The 21,689-nt window shown below is 41.8% G+C and overlaps 2 protein-coding genes across 2 annotated transcripts in view; one reads left to right on the top strand and one right to left on the bottom strand.

Moving 5' to 3' along the window:
• Nucleotides 1-21,689, bottom strand: part of fam110b (family with sequence similarity 110 member B) — a 57,965-nt gene that overhangs the window by 25,954 nt on the left and 10,322 nt on the right. The window contains exon 2 of the mRNA XM_085253241.1: nucleotides 216-331. The gene's annotated coding sequence lies outside the window, so the exon portion shown is untranslated. The remainder of the gene's footprint in view (nucleotides 1-215; nucleotides 332-21,689) is intronic.
• Nucleotides 1,430-4,387, top strand: LOC146554257 (E3 SUMO-protein ligase ZBED1-like). Its single transcript, XM_085254663.1, has 3 exons — nucleotides 1,430-2,344; nucleotides 2,813-3,441; nucleotides 3,531-4,387. Exons 1-3 carry the CDS (start codon nucleotides 1,495-1,497, stop codon nucleotides 3,849-3,851), a joined length of 1,800 nt encoding a protein of 599 aa, XP_085110789.1. The 5' UTR covers nucleotides 1,430-1,494; the 3' UTR covers nucleotides 3,852-4,387.

Genomic DNA, 21,689 nt, shown 5'->3' with positions numbered 1-21,689 from the left:
ATAGCATTTTATATGATATGACGATATTGCAACTTAATGAATTACAATTTCTACACTAATACAACACAGACCAGGAATTCTGCTCTCTTGGGTTTTGTTTATTCATAAAATAATTTTGGTAAGCTGTTGGATCTTCAAGCTGCATGTCTCAGGTTTTTTTTTAAACTAATAATATCTTTAAAAAAAATGTCATTACATAAACTGAGTTTTTTTACTTGTTTAGAGCAGTCGGCCTCCCTGGACGCTTTAAGCTTTCGCTATTGGCTGTCAGAGCTGGACTCCTCCTCCTTCTCTGCCAGTTGCTCCAGATTATCAGTCGGTGTCACAGTGCCTAAAGAAAAGAAAACACATTAGAAAATAAAAGATTTGATCATGATGAGTGACATTACTGACATCGAAATAGAGCATCTTACATCACTGGTGCTGCTTTTACTCCAAACATAAGCAGCGAGCAATATAAGCAAATCGAGAAGCTCGCTATATTCCAAGATCTAGAAATGAAGCCATTTAAGCACATGTTGCAAAACAATCCAGAGAGATAAATATCAGAGAAAAGGATTCCTTGATGCATGTTAGTATCACAGAAAGTCATTATTATTATTATTATTACTATTATAGCGGTGTCATTATTATAAAACATTATAAAAACAGACAGTAAGAGTGGGAGGCCAGTGCTTAATGGAACCAGTCCTGTTGTTTGTCCCAGGATTTGGACTACTGATATGTTACACATATCCATCCATCCATCGCAGCCAGGTCAGCCAAATGTCCCAGAAACAGAAAACTGTGATCTAAAAGGAGTTTGACCACCACAGCTAGAACAAGCTGCCTCCATTTGAACCAGATGCAGGTACGGCCTTTTCTCCTTGACCTTTCAGTGCTACTGATGCTTCAGCTGATTGATGTGATGATAACTGAACTGTACGCATAATGCGTGCTGCTGGAATGACTTTCAGTAGTTGAATAAATTAACAAAAGCTTATTTATCTTTGCTTCTAATCAGGATGAAATATGAGAATTTAAGGCCCTTTTGAAGTGGTTTTCTTTCTTCAAACATTTCAGACATTTGCTATCAACCTCTCTCCTCAGCTCTCACACACTGTAGTTCAGCGGTCCCTAACCATTTTTTGGGCCACGGACCGGTTTAATGTCAGACAATATTTTCACGGACCGGCCTTTAAGGTGTCGCAGATAAATACAACAAAGTAAAATGATACGACCAAGACAAAAACTGTGGTATTTTGTAGGGCTGAACGATATATCGCATTTGCGATAATATCGCGACATGATCAAGTGCAATTTTCTAACCGCAAAGGCTGCGATTATACGCTGCGATTATACTCCGTTTACGTGACATGCGCGAGTAAAACATGTGATATGATCAAACGAGATTGTCTAACCACAGAGGCTGCACTCTGGTCACGTGACACGGGGAGCAAAGTTTTGAAACAGTCTACCGAGAGTGAACTAGCAAGCAAAGCTGTAGCCTACACAATGGCCTCAGGTTCAACAGAACCAGAGCCTGCGGGGATGCTAGTACCAAAGAGGAATGGAACATCAGCCGTGTGGGAATATTTTGGGTTTAAAACAGATGATGTCGCACAGAGTCAGGTACTGTGTAAAACCTGTCTTGGTAGAGTTTCTACATCTCGCGGAAACACTACGAATTTGTACCAGCACCTTAAGACTCGGCACAAAACAGAGTATGGTAGATGTATGGCTAAAAAATCTAGTAGTGTGCAGAATAAACCTAGTAACGTTACTCGGCAAGGATCACTGACCGAACTGTTTGATGGTGTTACGCCATATGAACGCACTTCAAAACGGCACGTGGAAATCACCAAAGCAGTAACCCACTGCATCGCGAAAGACATGATGCCCGTCAATACGGTGACCAAGCCTGGGTTCAATAATTTGGTAACTACACTGGATAAGAGGTACAGAATGCCCTCCCGCACGTATTTCAGTCAGACTGCAATACCCGAGCTACATATGCAATGTAGGCGGAGGGTCGCAGCGGAGTTAAAGGCTGTTGAGTTTTTTGCGGCGACAACAGACATGTGGTCAAGCCGTACAGCAGAGCCCTATCAAAGTCTGACGGTGCATTACATTACCGAAGACCTCCACCTCGAAGCTCGCAGCCTACAAACGGCCTACTTCCCCGAAGACCACACAGGGGAAAACATTGCTGCTGGCCTGAGAGAGGGGCTTGCGTGTTGGGATCTCCCTGAAGACAACCTTGTCTGCATAACGACGGACAACGCGTCAAATATGGTGAAAGCAGCACAGCTGAACGAATGGACCAGGCTCCAGTGTTTCGGACACAGATTACATCTTGCTATTGGTAAGTTACTGCCGTGAGAGAGAGAGAGAGAGAGAGAGAGAGAGAGAGAGAGAGAGAGGGAGAGAGAGAGAGAGAGAGAGAGAGAGAGAGAGAGAGAGAGAGAGAGAGAGTGTGCGTGTGCATGCATGTATGTGCGAGCCTGTGTATCACTCTCTCCTACAAACACACCACACTATTATTTATCTTGTTCTTTACTGCTGTTAATTCTAGATATGTTATGTCAACCCCACCCTGATGTACCCACCTCTTCTTATGTATTTTCTTTTTTGTTTTTGTCTTATGGTCTTATGTTCTTGTATGTCATGATGTATGTAACAGTAGCTTTGGCAACACTGTTCCCATAGTCATGCTAATAAAGCAACTTTGAATTTGAGAGAGAGAGAGAGAAATGGTGAAACCTTGCATCATAACTGCAATTGTATGTCTAACACTAATTTTACTTTTTACTTTATTTTTTTTTCCCTCCAGAAAATGCAATCAAAGATGGTAGAGTATCAAGAGCAATTGGGCTGTGCAAGAAGTTGGTGGGGCACTTCTCGCACAGTTGGAAGAAAAAGGCAGCTCTCACTGAGGCACAGAAGGAGCTTAAGCTTCCTGAGCACTCTCTCATTACTGAGTGCCCTACAAGATGGGGGTCCAAAGAGAAAATGATTGCCAGAGTGCTGGAACAGATGAAAGCCATATCGCAGGTATTGACAGGTGACCGACATGCACGCTCCCTCATCCCAACCTGGCAGGATGCTGAAGTGTTGGAGTCCATTCATAAGGCACTGCATCCTCTCTCCGAATTTACTGATGCTCTTTCTGGAGAAGAGTATGTGAGCATCTCCTACCTCAAGCCAGTTCTCCATCTTCTGGCAACATCAGTCTTGGCTGAAGATGCTGCGGACACTGATCTGACTAGATCAATTAAAACCAAGGTCCTGGCATACCTCAACGACAAGTATAGTGACCTCAACACCCAGGAGCTTTTGGATGTTGCGTCGTTCATGGACCCTAGGTTCAAAACGCAATACATCAGCGCAGACAACCTTCCTGCCATTAAGGCCCGACTGAAGACAGAAATGGTGGAATCGGCTAGACGTACACATAATCAGGTAAATCCTTGAAAATTATATTTCCACAAACACATAATATTTAAAAATAAGCTAACTGCAAAACTAATGTCTCTCTTCCCATCTGGCAGGAGAAGAGGTCTCGCACTGAAACTGCTCAAAATTCTCCAAGTGCACAGGCCTCTGGGGGAAAGGCAAAGAAGACTATTGGTAGTCTTTTTAAAACCAGTGCGGCCTCTTCAGCTTTGCCTCTGCCACTTGAAGATGTCGTGGAGGCAGAGTTGAATAGTTACCTGTTGACCCCTGTCATTGACGGAGAGGATGATCCCTTAGCCTGGTGGAAGGTGCACAACATTCACTTTCCACGACTGTGCAAGATGGCCCGCAAATATCTGTGTGTGCCAGCCACAAGTGCTCCTCAGAGCGTCTGTTCAGCACTGGAGGGAATATAGTGACCTGCACTCGCTCATCCTTAAAGCCAGCAAAAGTAGATATGCTAGTCTTCCTAGCAAAAAACCTGTGAGCTAGGATGATTATGGCTAGCTGAGCCGTACTCATTGTGCACTTTAGTTTGTGCTGTGTTGCTGTTACTTACTGCAGATAATCAAGATGTTCAGCCAGTTTTAATTTAAAGGCGTGTTTGTGTGTGTGTTTATACAATTGCTATTATGTTTGCACTTTATGTGTAATGTTACTGACTGCAGAGATCAGTAAGATGTGTGTATTTTTTATTTATTAGTTTTATTTATTTAATATTATTTTTTAATTGAATGACTGTCTAGTAGTTCACAGATGTCGAAAAACTGAGTGTGGTAAAGCCACTGATTTTGTTTATGTATATTTCTGCAATCTGCACATTGTACTGACTTTCATTTTAATGTTTACACCAGGGTTCCTTGTCAGCACTTTATGCTCAGATGTTTGTAAGCTAAAAATAAACTATTGTGTATGTTCAAATATACTGTTGTGATTGAAGAAGTTAAATAAAAATGTCAGTCATCAATTCATGCATCACCTCATGTCATCATAACAGAGGTCTGTCTTCCAGGAAAGAACAGTTTAAAATTAATGTAATATAGTATTGGCCATACTATATGATGTATTGCTTGTCTTTGTTTAATAATACAGAAGACAAAGACCTTAAAAAATAATCGCATATCGCATCGCAATCGCAATATTGGGGCAAAAAATCGCAATTAGATTATTTTCCATAATCGTTCAGCCCTAGTATTTTGTAAATGAAGTAATTAAAGCGAAGTCACTGTGCAACTGTGTAACTTTATTAGCAGCATACTCCTGAAATGCGGCAACAACACTGAGAGTAACATCCTCCTCTCTGCCTATAGTCTATGGCTGTATCCCAATTCAGGGTCTGCAGCCTTAAAGGCCGCATTTTAAGGCCGATTACGTCACAGCGACGCGACGAAGGCTGTCCCAATTCAAAGGCTGCTCGAAATGCGGCCCTCAAATGCGTCCTTCATTTCCCTGAATTTTAAGGATGGGTCGGTCTATCCTTCGTGGCCCAACATATCCCAGAATGCATAGCGCAGCGGTGGGTGTGGATAATTTTGCCAAAAAAAACGGCGGAAACGGGGCGGCCAAAGAGTAAACTTTAAAAAGTAAGTACTGAATATTATGTCACTTATTTATGTGCGAATGTTTAATAATGAAGAACATTAAAGCATTACTGTTGGCCACATGTCGGCAAAGTTATGTGACATTAGCGATGTCTGTACTGACTTGGTTTTAAAGCCTTTACTTTTAAATATACCCCGTTCAATAGTCGACCTTAATCTTACAGAGATTGTGATGATTTTGTGGATAATTAAAGTCAGTCATATATCCACAAACACAACAAGATGAAAGTCAGTGATGCTGCTCGGTTTGCAGTCCTGAACATCACGGCACAAGCAGGATCCACTGCACTGTTAATGTTAGCTGTGTTATATTGCTGCCTCTGTTCGGTGGTGTCGAGCCAAACGGACTTTAAAGTGTGTTTGAACGAGCTGACGGTTTTTATAGGCCGATGATTTTTTGTAACGGTATAAACAATGAAAGGTGGTGGATTGGACAGATGCTGGCAGATGTGTAAAAATAACTCAGTTGTTTGGTGGTGACTATGGCTTCCACAGAGGCAGCAGGTGGATGAGAGAAAGGGGAGGCAGGAGGAGGAGAGACCCGAGGTGGCCACCGGTCCGAGTGTCAGGTGAACTGAACTTCAGGTAAGAAGTTATGACCTGCAGTCTATCTGGGTCAGATATAAACCAAGTTTAGGTGGAGTTTATTTTCGTTGTGCTGACTTTTTACAGTCAGTTATAATAACTGGTGCTGCGTGCTAGCTAGCATGACGGAGTTTCTATACAGCTGGGTGGTGCTATGATGTTACTGATGGTGAACTTTATTTAATTCATAAGGTTAGTTAGTAGAGTTGCCAAATGTTCTGTAAAAAGACGTTATCGTCTCGTATTCAGAGAAAATATTACGCGTTTCATGTTGAGCTGAAAAAGAACAGTTTGTCCCGGACTTCAGCTACAATGAAAAAGACACCAAGCTGGAGTTACTCTGTGTTTACGCTGCACAGCTGCCTCTTCTTCTCTCATTCTCTCTCCCTCTCTCTCCTGTTGCTACTTCAATCATGAAACTGATCAATGATCAGCTGATCGGCTTTTCTCTCTTCTTTGTTTATCGCCCACTTTGCGCCAGAAACAGGAAACCAGTGGATGTCGCGCTAAACAACAGCAGCACGTTTAAGCTTGATCAGCTGTTGTTAGAATTTATTTAATATTAATTTCTAGTATCAGCTGATGTTTGCTGGAGCCACAGCTGTAAAGCTGCTGGTCATGATATGGTTTGGTTATCTGGTGAGAGGGAAACATGAAGATGAAACCAGGAGATGTCCTTACTGAACCATCAGAGCTGTGATGGAGAAACAGGTTTACCTTTTAGGTGACATGAATGAGTTGAAGTTATGACCTGTTTCTGAGAGACAAATAACACCAGGATCCTTTTCTAAGCAGCTGACAGCTGGTAACTGTGCAGGGGCGGGTCTAGCAAAGTTTTGCCAGGGGGCCAGGTAGGGCATTAACAGGGAGAGGGGGGCACAAAGAAACACTTTCTTATTCTCATTTAAAATGTCTCGCTTTTATTAATTAATGATCTGAAGCTTACAACCAAAGTTTTTATCTGACGTAAAATGTATAGAAACCAACAAGACTGTACATCACTGTCACAACAGCGTTTGTTTTCATTCAAAGGCTTTATGGTTTTAATACCTGGGGGGCCGGTCTCTCGTCAAAATGCCCGGGCCGATTTTTTGTCCCAGTCCAGCCCTGGACACGACACGCAGTGAGTTAATCCGAGAAGATGCATTAAAAAAATTAATGGCCGGGCCAGCGGTGCACATCGCAAATCAGCTCGCATAGACACATTAGTTGTGCCGCTTCTTAATGACGGTATCTTAGCAACCCCAACTACCAGATTCATCTTATAATTGGCTAAAAATCACTTCGCCTACCGGTGAGAGGGACGTTGCTAGCTGGCAGTTTTTTTTCAGGCAATGTTGAAATTTCTTCATTCCGACACTTCAAATGCTTCAGGAGCTGTCTGCTCAGCGCAGCATCAGCACCGCAGAAATACACGGATACATCCGTAGACTCGAGACAGAATTCACAATGGGTTTTCGGGGCTTTCAGGTGTTTGGACCAATGTTTTCTTTTCTAATCAAATCAAAAAGCTTTAATGAGCAGCTGGATTTGTCTCGCATTAACTGGTTGGACACAGAGGACATCGAAATGCAGCTGATTGAACTGAAAAGCTCGACTCTGTGGGGGTCAAAGTTTGTAGAACTACGGACGCAGCTGGAATCCATAGCTGTGCGTGTTCATGGAGCTGCATGTTCATCACTACCTGACAGGTTTACTGTCTTCAGAACATTGCAGAGGCCTTATTGACAGTGTTTGGCTCTACATGTCTGTGTGAGCAGATTTTCTCTCACACGAGTCCTCAGGTAGCCTCTGAATGCTGGACACTCGGAGACCTGTGTCTCTGAGTGGGAGACCAGAGGTCACATTAACATGTGTGTCTCTGTATTAACAAACATGCCATATTGGCCCAGTTTATTTTTCATATCATTGTTGTGAGGAGACCGTAAATAGCATTTGGATTTTCTGTTGTACAGTTCATTTGCTGTTATGGATAAAAAGTCTTTTTTGTTTCAAAATAGCTGATAACTATTCGCTGATAGCTGCCAACATCTGTGCACAAATATAATTCTATAAAGTTTTTCTATATAGTGTGTAACTGTTAATTTAGAGTATTATTAAATTTATTGCTAATGCAGTCATATGGCACACTGACTTCTGAGGAAATTTTAGATGCACTCATCACCAGAAAGGTTGCCGACCCCTTTCTGTTCCCTGTTTGTGAAGGACTGCTAGAAAAGTTTAACATAACTGTCTGTGCTGAATCAGTCTTATTAGGTAATGTTCAAATCATTTTATCATCCCAGTGTTTTCAGTGTGGGAGAAAGTACTCAGAGTACTCAGGGCCTTCAAGTTACACACTATGAAAGGCAGCAACAAGTTTAATGTTCAGAAACCTAAAGTCTGTATCAGCAGCAGAATGGAGCTAAAAATAAATGTTGGTTTCAGTTCTATGAAGCTTTGAGTATTTTGGATCAGTAGCTGCTGTGTTTGTTGCATCATATTGCTGTAATTGTTTATATGCTTTATATATTCTGAGCTAAGTTGATCTATAGTGTTACATCATATTCTATAAGGATGTTATGTGTTTGTAGACTTTCTGCCCAGTTTGACCCATTTAGCAGACGTCAGCCTGTTTAAGGCTCTGATGTCTATTCTGTGTGACTTACAGCAGTTATGACATGGTCTGATTTTCTCACCCAATAAAGGAACATTTCATATATCAGTCTACTCTTCATTCTATTAGAAACAGTTTTCACAGCTCGTACATTTTCATTTCACACATATATGTAAGCATTGAACCAAATTTAGTAATGCCAACAAATTAAACGAAGAATATTATATATAATACATCTATATACACTGTCAAAGATACTTGAGTGTCTTTGAGTGAAGATTTAAGGTGATAGGAAATATAAATAACTGCAACTTGAATCTTTACTGAAGCTCAGAGTTTGACAGAGTTCAAGTTCACTGCTGTAATAACTAATAATGATTAATATGATAATAACTTCGATATTGGCCATATTATATTTACATTTCCAAAGTGAGATGACTTTAGTCTCATGAGCAACATTAACTAATTGTTATTTACTAACTAATCTTAAATGACTGTTCAGCACAGACATGAAGCCCAACAATCATGTTTACAGTCCCGTGGTCTCAGCCTCAGATACTCAACTAATCAAAGTGATGTCATAAAAAAATGAACAAAAAAAATGTTTTTCTCCATTTCTGTCACACAAAGCTGTATGAAACGTTTCTCGCGGTTAGATCCATGGTTGCTAGGCAACCTGAGCAGCGCGACGAAGGCTAGACCGTCCCATTTAAAAGCCTCTCACTTCTGCACTTCTCGTACTTCCTAGTACGCACCGTACAAAAAATAAAAATAGTTGTTTTTCTGTTTCAATCACTCATCTTAGCAGTAGGATTTACATGAAAGGAGAAACAAATTAAGTTTGCGTGAAAATGTAAATTTTTGTCACTCTCTGGTCAACTGACTCAGTGACTCAAATGACTCCAAGAACCCGATTCACTTTGGTGAGTGACTCATCCAAACTCGATTCAGTAAAAATAATCGAATTTACCATCACTGATGTAAACAAACAATCGCTCTACGCTCTTCAAACATCAAAATATATCATTTGATTTTTTTTATGACAGTAATGGTGAGTGTTCCACCCTCTGCTCTTTTTAACTTAACGTAATCTTTCCGTTTTCGTATTTTGGACATGATTTTTGAGTCCACCTTCGCAGTAGCAATTGACTGCAAAATAAAGCTACCAGAAATGTGCAACCCTACATCCGGTCTTAAAACAGGAAGTTAGCATTTTCTCGTGCACGGGGTCTATTAATGCTCTCTGGTTGCTATGGTAGTGCGTAAATATTTCTTTCAGAATAAGACACACAACTACAACATAGGAAAAAACCCAGGGAAACCGTTTTACTCACCGTCTATACCTAAAAACACAAGCCGACATGTATTTTTACATTTCTGTTTTCTTGCATTTTACTGTGACTGTATGTTGAACTCTGAGGCCAAACTATGGGTGACCTGAAGCTGTAGTTCAAGGCTTTCTGTGTGGACACAGACAGCGCAGTAGAGATGATCCTTCTGCTCTGCAGATGGCGTTAAAGCTCCACACTGCAACAAATACCCACAAAATATGCACAGTAGGTGCCCACCATCCACAGTCTGAGTGAGACCAGATTCATCACGCTTTTCCATTTGAGTCTGTCTCTGCTGGCCATTTTGTATCAGGAATTTTAAATGTTTTCTCCTGGATTAAGACATATTTGTCTCTCCAGTCCACATGGACACTCTCAGGCTCCTCTCAGTGGAAAAGCACAACCTGGTAGACACATGCAGAGTTTTACAGTGACAAAGTTGACAGGAATATTAAAATTAATTCAAAGTGGAGACATAGCTGTGAAGCAGAGACTTGTAGAGAAGCCACTGGCTGAATGTTGGATATCAGTTCAGGTCAACACTGACGCCTGACTGACAACACACTGAAAAAATGTCGCTTCTTCACATCATCACATCTCTGTGAGGCTCTTCAGTGTGAAGAAAAACTGCAAAGCTGCAAAGGAGTACTGCAGCTTTTCCTCAGCCCGACTCAGCTTCGACTGGAACGCATCACTGCCTCCATGCAAGTACGTGAAAGGAGTTCGTGCAGTGCGTCATACTAATGGCTGTGATAGTCTACCCACAGCTCACAATGAGGTCATACTAGGCCAAACAGTCCTTACAGTATGACTTCATATTTGTATTGTTAATTACAACTAGGGCTGCCACGATTACGTCAACTATCAAAATCGTCGACGACTAATTTAATAGTCGACACGTCATTTGAAGCTTTGTAAGATCCCAAAAGATGCAGGAATAAGTAGTAGGATTTAAGAGAGTAATAACGGACTGAAACAGAAGATGGCAGCACTGCATGTACAAGGATGCAGGGGCAGGGATAGCTCAGTAGGTAAAGTGGTCGCCCCATGATCGGAAGGTCGGCGGTTCGAATCCACTTAACGGCTACCCTGAGGTACCCCTGAGCAAGGTACCGTCCCTACACACTGCTCCCCGGGCGCCCAATGGCTGCCCACTGCTTCACTGAGTGAATGGGTTAAATGCAGAGAAAAACAAGTAATTTCCCCATGGGGATCAATAAAGTATCCATTATTATTATTATTATGCCAGCTGCCGTTAAACTCCAAAGAAGAAGAAGCTGTGTCCGGTATCGTGCCAAACTAGGGCTGTATCCCAATTCAGGGTCTGCAGCCTTAAAGTACGCAGCCTCAACGATCCTCAAGGGCCACATACTCGAAGACCGCTAAGGCCGGAAGTGCGAGGCTCGTAAAATGGGACGGTCTAGCCTCCGTTGCGCTGCCCAAGTTGCCTAGCAACCATGATACTAACAGCTGGAAACGTGTCATACAGCTTTGTTTGACAGAAATGAAGGAGACAATCTTTTGTTCATTTGTTTGTTTCTTTCTACATGAGCTTTGATCATTCTCTGTAAGATTAAGCTCAGCTATTGAACGGCGTATATTTTAAAGTAAAGGCTGTAAGTTAGTACAAACGTCACTAATGTCACATAACTTCGCCGACATGTTGCCAACAGTAATGTTTTAATGTCCTTCATTATTAAACATTTGCACATAAATAAGTGACATAATATTCAGTACTTACTTAAAGTTTACTCTTCGGGCGCCCCTCATCCGCCGTTTTTTTTTTTCGGCAAAATTATCCACACCCACCGCCACGCTATGCATTCTGGGATATGTTGGGCCACGAAGTCTACACCGCCACAGCCTTAAAATTCAGGGAAATGAAGGACGCATTTGAGGGCCGCATTTCGAGCAGCCTTTGAATTGGGACAGCCTTCGTCGCGTCGCTGTGACGTAATCGGCCTTAAAATGCGGCCTTTAAGGCTGCAGACCCTGAATTGGGATACAGCCTAGGTATCCCCGACAGAATTTGCTTCCCCTGCGTTGGGACCTTGGCACAACATCGGATGGGATTATTTAAATAAACCAATGACATTTTGACTGATCATTATTTGTATCCTTCTGTAACTGTTCAGAACTGTACTGAGCTAAAGCCTCCAAAATTTCAGGAGCAAGAAGTCTTTGGACAGGGGGAACAAATTGTGGCAGGATCAGCCTGATATTATTTGTATCCCACTGTAACGTTACTGTATAAACAGCTACCATCTCCAAAATTTATGGAGTAGTTAGTCATTATAAGAAGTGTTTATGAACTAATCATTCAAATCACGAATGTGGGATAGTGTTTGTCCATGATTTTGAAAGGCCAGTGCATGACCCCGATGCAGGGGAAACAAAGTCTGTCAGGGATTCCGGCAGCTAGTTAGTTTTAATGTTACTCTTATTATTCTTTCTGGGTCAAAAAATAAACGTTTAACATATTTTCAGGCGAGAATGTAGCTGTGTAAACTTCAAATAAATATCTGCTCAGTTTATCAAGACACCACATATTTTCAAAAGCGCTCCGATGTTTTCGGAGACGTCTGTTACCCACCAGCTCGATAGCTAGCCGGGGTTCAAGGCTCATTAGAGTGTGAGATGCTCGAGAATATACTCCGGTGTCCTGTTATATTTTAGACAGCAAGGAGCAGACGGCTGAGTTTATTAAACTTCACTCAAACAATCTGCAAATTTCTTTAAAATTTAATAAACTATCATCTTGTCTTTATTTTTAGTTAGCACATACCTTAAACACTTCAAGCTGTAAGATAATGATAGTTATATACGAGCAGATGCTGCTGGTGCAATAAGCTGTACGTTTTATGTCCAATGGATGATGATCTGATTAGTCGACTAATCGCAAAAATAATCGGTGACTAGTCGACTATCAAAACAATCATTTGTGGCAGCCCTAATTACAACAAATTAAACATGGCTAAAGGAGGTGACACACAGGTATTGTGTTTGTGTAAAAACGTTACAGTTTACACTTACTGTAAGTATTGACTTCCAGCTGTCATCTTAGTTTAGTTCTTCCTGGTCCCAGCCTACCTCATTTACTAGCTGACATCATCTGGGCCTGTGCTGATTGGTTCTACATCAGTGACTCACAGTGGTGAGTGTGTGAGTGGTATGTGGCGTACATGCACCAGCTCAGAGGTCCAGATGGTCACTCAGTGGGAGCTGGAGTCCCACCAAATAACCTGCTAGCTATACTAAAACTACACAGCAGTAGTGCTTCTGTACATTCAGAAGGAGAAAAAACAACAGAACACCTACACCGTTAAAGTCAGCAACACTCAAAAACGTTTGTCAAAAACATTGTTAACTCTGCAGTGGACTGCAGTAGCAGGTTTTCTGGCAGGTTGTTTGTGCAGCATATTGATATATAAGCATGCTGCATTGCATGCAATGCATGAGGGGCGGTTTGGGGTTTAGGTTCTTACTCAAAGACATGTTGATACACAGGCTGGAGGAACAGGGGATTAAACCGCTGAACTTTTGATACGCATACTATCCACCCAAAGATACCAAGGCTGCTTCAAAGCGATAGATATACACAGAGAAATAAGCTTATAGTTAGGGCTGCATTAGCTGACCATGAACTTCAACAGGTCTAAGCCTGCTGGGGGCTTCCCATGATGCTGTTTCTTTGTGTTTATACACCGCTCTGCATTTAATCATTGGTTATTATTAATATCTGGCTCTCTTCAACAGCTTTGTCCCGTCCCCCTCCCCTTACCCCTAACTGCTCACGGCAGATAATTGTCCCTCCCTTGGTTTTGCTGGAGGTTTCTTCCTGTTAAAAGGGAGTTTTTCCTTCCCACAGTCGTCAAGTGCTTGCTCATAGGGGGTCATCTGGTTGGGGTTTTCTCTTTATTATGGAGTTTTTGCCTTACAATATAAAGTGAATAAAACTTATAACAATATTAAGCCCACACCAACCCCATTTTTTATTTTTTTTTTAAAGACTTATAACACAACAGCAGCAGTAATGATGCTGTGAATGATGTGAACGTCTTAACAATTTATATCATGATTAATTCATCAGCTCTTGGACTTTAAATTCTCCACAACATGCCACAGAGTCTGTTTTCCCCAAAGATGTTTTTCCTCATCTAAGTTACTGAAGCTGACCAAAAGGAAAACAGAGTACTGTAAAATTAGTTAGCAAACTACCAACAAATCTGTTAAAATTCTCAAATCCAAGTTGTGTTTTGAGTCAGCTGCTTGCCCACCCCCCACCCCCAGCCTTATATTTAGCAGCTCCCTCTTGTCCAGTAGGGGGGCCTTAGAGCCCACCCCCACACAGAGGTCATCTGGTGGAAACGCTCCTGAAGATTTAACTGTATGTTGAGAACATAGAATTTGAAAGAGGATCGGGGTCTGTCACATGTGAAGAAGAATGCTGTGGGCTCCTGCTCTGTGGCAGCCTGTCCACCTCAGTGCCTGCTGAGTGTGTGGGAGGAAAAGGAAAAGAGGCTCAAATTAGCAAAGCACACAGTGATGTGAACTGATGGGGGAAAGTGGACCAGGACACACAACAGAAAGGAGAGAAAACAGAGGTAAGCCAACTCCAATTCCAAAAAGGTTTGAATGCTGTTTGCTGTAAATCTGATTTACAAATCTTTCAATCTATTCAACATAGGAAACATATCAAACGTTTAAACTGAGAAAACAAATAATTTCAAGAAAAATATGTAATATTTGAATTTGATGGCAGCAGCACATCTCAGACAGTTGGGGCAGGGTCATGCTTCCCACTCTGTAGCATCTCCTCTTCTTTAACATCACTCCACAAACTTGTGGGAACCGAGGAGAGCAGCTGCTGGACTTTTGGGACAGAGGAATGTTGTCCCATTCGTGTCTGATAGAGGATTATAGCTGCTCAGCAGTCCTGTGTCTTTGTCATATTTTTCACTTTATGATGCTCCAAATGTTCTCAGGTGGTTAAAGGCCTGCACTGCAGACAGGCCAGCTCAGCAAGGTGCTTTCTGAAACACATCTTTCTGGGTGGGAGTATATGCTGCTCTAAAACTGCCAACTCCAGAGGCACTAACGCACCCCCACACCACCAAAGATACAGGTGTTCTTGAAGTGAGTGCTGATGGCAAGCTGGATGGTCCTTCTCCTCTTTAGTCTAGAGGACGTAGTGTCCATGTTTCGATCCATTTTGGTCTGGAGGTCCGGCTTTGGTCCAGAGATGATGGCTTCTGTGTTCACAGACAGTGATTTCTGTCTGTTCCTGAGCCCATGTACTGATTTAATCACAGAATCACATCTGTGTTTAATGCAATACTGCCTGAGGACTTGAAGACCATTCGGGATCTAATGCTGATTTTCAGCCTTGCCCCTCATGCACAGAGATTTCTCCTGAACGTATGACTTTGGAGGATGAGATATTCACACTATTTGCATTCCACTGAAATTGTTCCACAGTTTTGGAGCTCTACTAATACAAAATAACATTTTGCTGCCCCATCCCAACTTTTTTGGCACGTGTTGCTGCTAAATTCCAAACATCCTGTTTACAATTATATATTTTCTCAGCGAAGATTTGATAAAACAAAATAAAGATTTATGAGATTTGCAAATCATTGGATTCTGTTTGTGTTTACATTAACCAGAAACCCAACTTTGCCCAGACTGGAGCCTAAACATAACATGTCTCACTATATGCTCCACTGTGGATGACCCACTCTGTCACCTCCCCGTTTCTCTGTCTCTGTTCCAGTTGCACTTCCAGTTCTCTCTAATCCTATTACGGCTCTTCCAAGCAGAGCGTGAGTATGTGTGTGTTAGCATTCTTACATTTTCATATAACTAAGATCTCTGTCGAGGCAACGTGCAGCAACATCGTCTTTTAATAATAGAGAGAGAGGCTGGAAGGAGAATGTATAGGCTACACTACACGAAAAACAAATCGGAATAATTTATTTCTTCTGGAAATGTGACCACAGTACAAAAATTGTTTAAACGTCATACTGAAACTTCAGACTATTTAGATACTCATTCCCACAACAAGGGCCCAAACTAGGGGCACTGGAAGGGTTGAGGTCAGGCAGCACAAATCCAGCTGTTGTAGTTTCGCCTCTGAACGCCACCACAATGGATCGGAAATCAAATAAACAATACGAGCAGCCTAATTCAAGGGGTTTTACAAAAATGTTAGGTTCATCTTTTAGGTCTTTCAGTGATTTTCTCCACTTGTTAGAGGCTGACAACCAGAGATGTGTAATCTGATTACTTTTTTCAAGTAACGAGTAAAGTAAGGGATTACTATTGCAAAAACGGTAATTAGATTACCGTTACTTTCCCGTAGGAACGCTGCATTACTGCGTTACTAAAACCGTGATTTTTTTGTGAGAATGTCTCATGACAGTGACGTAAGCGAGTGCGACGTTGGTGACAACAGCTGTGTGCAGATCAACAATGGATCATATATCGAGTGCGGGAGAGAGTATGAGCGTGCAGCGTTTAAAGCGTGGAAGTACTGACCTTACTTTGAGTTTGATTCCATAAAAAGTGACAAAAACATTAGTGTCCGCTGTGCGTGGGAAGAAAACTTCTTTTTACACCGAACCCCCCCCCCCCAAACAAGCTCCGAGTGCACAACGACGTAATGGGAAACTCACAGAGAAGCTCGCGGATTCTTCCACTGACCGCGGCGGCACACCTGCACCAGGATAAACCTCCGCCTACCCCACTCCTGCTTTACAGGTGAAAATAGAGCAACAGGACCGCTGAGTCTTTGATTTTATTTATTTTCTGCTGTGTTTTACTTGCATCTATTTGAAAGACTGAGTGTAAACACAAAAAATATTTTATTTTATGTGCTGGAATGTGCAGAAAATAGGTTTAAATGTTAAACTAATTTCTTCCAGTCAGAGAATGTTGCATATAATTAAATGTTTGCTTGATGCATAAAGTTAAAAGATTAAAACCAATAAAACAAGTTTTAAAAAGAGACTTTTCCATTTGATTACATTTTGTATGATGGATTATGCAGAAAAAGTAGAATTGGGCTGAGAGATCTATCACTTTATCACCTATTCAGGTTGTAAATCGTGTTTTTAAAAAGTAACTAAGTAACTAAGTAATCAATTACTTTAGAAAATAAGTAATCAGTAAAGTAACGGGATTACTTTTTTGGAGAAGTAATCAGTAATTAGTTACTGATTACTTTTTTCAAGTAACTTGACCAACACTGCTGACAACTATGTGGACAAACTAGGACCATTTCAAATATAAGGATTGTTTTCCATACTTAGGTGAAAATTGACTGCCTGAAGTCTTGAACCCATGGACATCACCAAATGCTGCTTTCCTTGCGATGTTCTGTCACACTTTTACTGCAGCCATCTTCAGTTGCTGCCCATTTGCGGGTCCTCGTCTTTAGTTTTGTCCTCAGTAGCTGAAGCTGCTCTGTTGGGTTGCTTTTGTAGCATATTTGGGGTCAGTATCCATCTGTTCTGAGAAGCCCTGGAAAGCATCAGTCTGAACCCGAGCAAAGAGTAAAACCCTGTACAAATCACAATTCATGCTTCTGCTTCTATCAGCATTCACATCATGAATCAACACTATGCTGAGTTCCACTGGCAACACTACAACATTACCTCCACTATGTTTGACAGATATTTGGATCATGGACCGTTCCTCTCCTTCTCTGTGCTTTTGTCTTTCCAACATTAGTACAAGTTCATCTTGGATTAATTTGTCCTCTCAGAACTGTGAAGGTTTTACATGATTCCTATGAAGTCTACACACCAGACGTTTTCAGCTTGTTTCACCTAAACTTTGTATTTCCATTCATTCCTGCCTTCTCGAGAGGCTTCTTATCATGGTTAGATATTGTGAAGTTGGTTGTCTTAACCAAGGAAATGAATCTGTGATTGTACGCCTCAGTTTCTGCAGTGCTCTTTCAGGCCTTGTGTTGTAGCTGAACAGTTCATCCATTCTTTTGTAAAATCTAACAGATTTTTTGCTCTCTCTCTCTCACACACACAGTTTTTGTTTCAGACCAATGAGTGCTTTGCTCATTTGCACCAATATCTCTTTAACTTCAGATAATAACAAAGGGCACAGGACATGCTTGCCACTCAACTGTCCAAGTCCCATTGAGGCTCCAAATATGGGGGACCGTGAAAAAAATGGCTGCAATTTATAAACAGTTAAGCCAAATCTTTTGTTGAACATCTCAAATTAAAGCTGTAAGTCTTCACTTTAAAATCCACTGTGGTGGTGGACAGAGGCAACGTGACAAAAACTGTGTTGCTGACCAACAAATTGTGGAACTAACTGTATAGTAAGACTAATATTCTGCAACATTTAATTTGCAGACTTACCATAAGTCTGCTAAATTCCACACATTTGATGACTTGGCGAATTATGAAGCACACGATTACTGTACACATTGTTGCCCGAGTCAGGCAAAAACTGGCATCATCTCTTTGAGCAAACTACAATTTTCAGGCAAATTTAACAAGGTTCATGAAGAAACCTGCAGAAAGTAAGCAAAAAGAGTGGCAATAGAAGGCTGAAGAAGCCCTGGGTCAGATAAGGGAGACAAGATAAGCTGTGTGCTGGAGCTAATGGGTTTACCAAAGACACAGATCACATCTTACAAGCAGACTTACCCTACTGCTTTAATCACAGCACTTCTACAGAACAGCTTTTTCTTCACCACCTCAACTTATTGGACTCGTGTCAACGGAAATTACTGTTCAGAGATTAAGTGGCTCAGTAAACAACTTGGAAACTGCTATAAAAAGATTCCTTCTTCTTTGTTCTTTCTTTCAGGATATTTCTAGGAGGAGACTGAAGAGTAGCAGACTATAGCATCTATTATTCAGAAGGTTGCTGGTTCAATCTCTGGCTGTTCCAGTCTGCATGCTAAAGTATTCTTGGGCAAGACACTGAACCCTGAGTTGGTCCTGATGCATTCATAAGAGTTCAGAGCTCAGCACGGTTCTCCGCTGGCAGACTATAGGGGGCCATGGACAGCCCATCTATGAGAAGAGGGTATCTGTTGCCATTTGTAGGCAGTGTCCAAATGTGGTTCAACCGATCTATGGGACACTGTTGCTTGTGCTGCTGCTGGTCCATCAGCAGCTGTAGAGAACAGTGAGGTTTTAACAAACAAAGAGATAAAGTGAAACTGAGTGTTAAAAACACTTAAAGTACCCACAGCACCCACAGTGTGTACTTTTTATGCTGCCTTTTTTTAAAAACTTGGATATTTTTTAAAATCTCATTTCTTCCTCATTATGACGCTCAGTTTGAACTTCAGCATCATGACCATGTTTGACCATGTCTACAAATTTACATTGCTGCCATGTGATTGGCTGATTAGATATGTGTGTTAATGAGCAGTTAAACAGGCTGGTGAGTGTATACTGGACGTGAAACAAAAGAATCAACTGAAAAGATGGCACATTAAACCAAATGTCTGAATATAACTTGAGTGGGAGCAGGTTATGTTCAACATAAGTTTCTAATCCCGTAATCTCATTTTGTAGCACTTCTTTCTTCTTTAAACTTGTTCTACACACCTGTAAAGTTTTATCACTGTATCTTGCAGGTTATGTCACTATTGTGTTGCACTATTCACCCACAGTCGCCACAACGTTCACAAGAACGTGTTTTGCCACACTTCCAAACATATATGCACACTTTACAGAAAGGGTCAGAGCAGACTACCTACTGAGGAGACTGAGATCTTTTGGAGTGTAAGGGATGCTGCTGAAGACCTTTTCTGACTCTGTGGTAGCGTCAGCCATCTTCTGTGGTGTTGTGTGTTGGAACAGCAGCATATCTACAGCTGAGAGGAAGTGGCTGGATAAGCTAATCAAGAAGGCCAGCTCTGTCCTAGGATGCCCCCTCGTTTTTCCATTGTCTGTAAAAAGTCTCGGTTTTTTAAGCACAAATATACAGCACATTTTGTACATTCTTTTTAAAAACAATTACCCTACTCCGTTGCACATTTCTTTGAATCCAAGTATGCTATTTTTAATAACAGTAAAGTATTTTTTTTTCTTATGTTTTAAATTTCACTTAAGAGACCATACAGTCTCTTATTCCTTATTTTTGCTCCATGCTGGTCACTCTTCTACTGGAACACTTGAATTTCCCCAGTGAGGGACGATAAAGGATATTTCTATTTCTATTCTATTCTGTACATACAGACTGACTGGGATCAGAGACATTAGAGTGCTGAGAGCCAAGTCAAAGCAGCACGTGTTAATCCAGGCAGGGTTTGTGCCACAAATAAACTGACAGCCTTGTGAAAAACTTGTGGTTTTGATGGCCTCAATCCAGCTGCTACACATATACATTGAAACGGACACAGAGAAACCCTAGGGACTGTAATTTGGACACAAAAAAATCCCTTAATCTGCAATAAGTACCAGTCCACTTTACGAGTAAAAATGCAGCCCTACTGCAAACTAAACATAAGACAAGCAAACAAGATTCCTCTAAAAAAGATAAATAGTAATAATCTGCATATCTTCCTCTGCAATTTAGACATTAGCTGGAACAAAACAATCCTCACAATATTCACCAGTGTTAGCACTAGTTTAAGTTTATTAGATAAAGGTATGAGGTAGATAAAGGGTAAACAGTACATTTCAAATCTCCTGCACACATGTGCTAAGATGCAGGCAGTTAGACAGGCCTCTAACTGAGAACACAGATGAACTCTCCAGCCTCAGTTCCCTCACAGTACTGCAGACACTGCTGAAAAAAGCTGTTATGTAATGTTATTAACTCACCAAATGAATGGCACTAACACACCGTGATGAACACATGCATGTCAGATTTCAGGAGTCAGTGTGGGGATGCTCCACCTCCACTATGCCGAGGAATTCTCCCTGCAATGGTCACTATATAAGCATAGAGGCCAATGCAAGGTTCAATAACTTGTACGCTGACTGCTGAATGAGAATATTTTAAAAAAATTAAAAATTCCCCACTTGCCCATGCGGGCGGTCTACTCTTCAAGCTCTGGTCCTCTACCAGAGGCCTGGGAGCTTGAGGGTCCTGCGCAGTATCTTAGCTGTTCCCAGGACTGCGCTCTTCTGGACAGAGATCTCCGATTGTTGTTCCTGGAATCTGCTGGAGCCACTCGCCTAGCTTGGGAGTCACCGCACCGAGTACTCCGATTACCACTGGGATCGCTGTTACACCTCTGTCCACATTTTTTCGAGTTCTTCTCTGAGCCCTTTATTTCTCGTGTTCCTTCTTCCTGATGTTGCTGTCATTGGGAACCGCTACATCGATCACTACGGCTGTCTTCTTCTGTTTGTCTACCACCACTATATCCGGTTGGTTAGCCACCACCATTTTGTCCATCTGTAACTGGAAGTCCCACAGGACCTTAGCTCGGACATTCTCCATCACCCTTGGGGGCGTCTCCCATTTTGACCTCAGGACTTCTTGTTCTTACCGTTCAGCTGACTCCTCAGGACTTGCCTGACCCTCTGCAGGTACTTGGTGGTTGCAGCCTTTCTAGCGGCCTCTTCATCGTTCCCATTTGCCTGCGGGATCCCCAGGTACTTGTAACTGTCCTCTATGTCTGCAATGTTACCTTCTGGTAGTTCGATCCCCTCAGTTCTGACTACCTTCCATCTCTTTATTATCATCCGACTACACTTCTCCAGTCCGAAAGACATTCCGATCTCATTGCTGTATAGCCTGGTAGTGTGGATCAGTGAATCGATGTCTCGTTCACTCTTGGCATACAGCTTGATGTCATCCATGTACAGGAGGTGTCTGACAACTGCTCCGTTCTGTAGTCGGTATCCGTAGCCAGTCTTGTCAATGATCTCACTGAGGGGGTTCAGGCCTATGCAGAACAGCAGTGGGGACAGAGCATCTCCTTGGTAGATCCTGCACGTGATAATGACTGGTGCTATGGGCTTGAAGTTGGCCTCTAGTGTTGTCCGCCACATCCCCATTAAGTTCCTGATGAAGGCTCTTAGGGTCCTGTTGATCTTATATAGTTCTAGGCATTCCAGGATCCAGGTGTGGGGCATTGAGTCATAGGCCTTCTTGCAATCAATCCAGGCAGTGCACAGGCTGGTCAGCCTAGTCTTGCAGTCT

The sequence above is a fragment of the Mchenga conophoros genome, linkage group LG18 (genome assembly GCF_057382185.1).
Source record: "Mchenga conophoros isolate Kocher_MC1m ecotype Shallow Benthic linkage group LG18, M_conophoros_male_GT1.1, whole genome shotgun sequence".
NCBI lineage: Eukaryota > Metazoa > Chordata > Actinopteri > Cichliformes > Cichlidae > Mchenga > Mchenga conophoros.
This window is presented reverse-complemented; position numbering and strand designations above follow the sequence as displayed.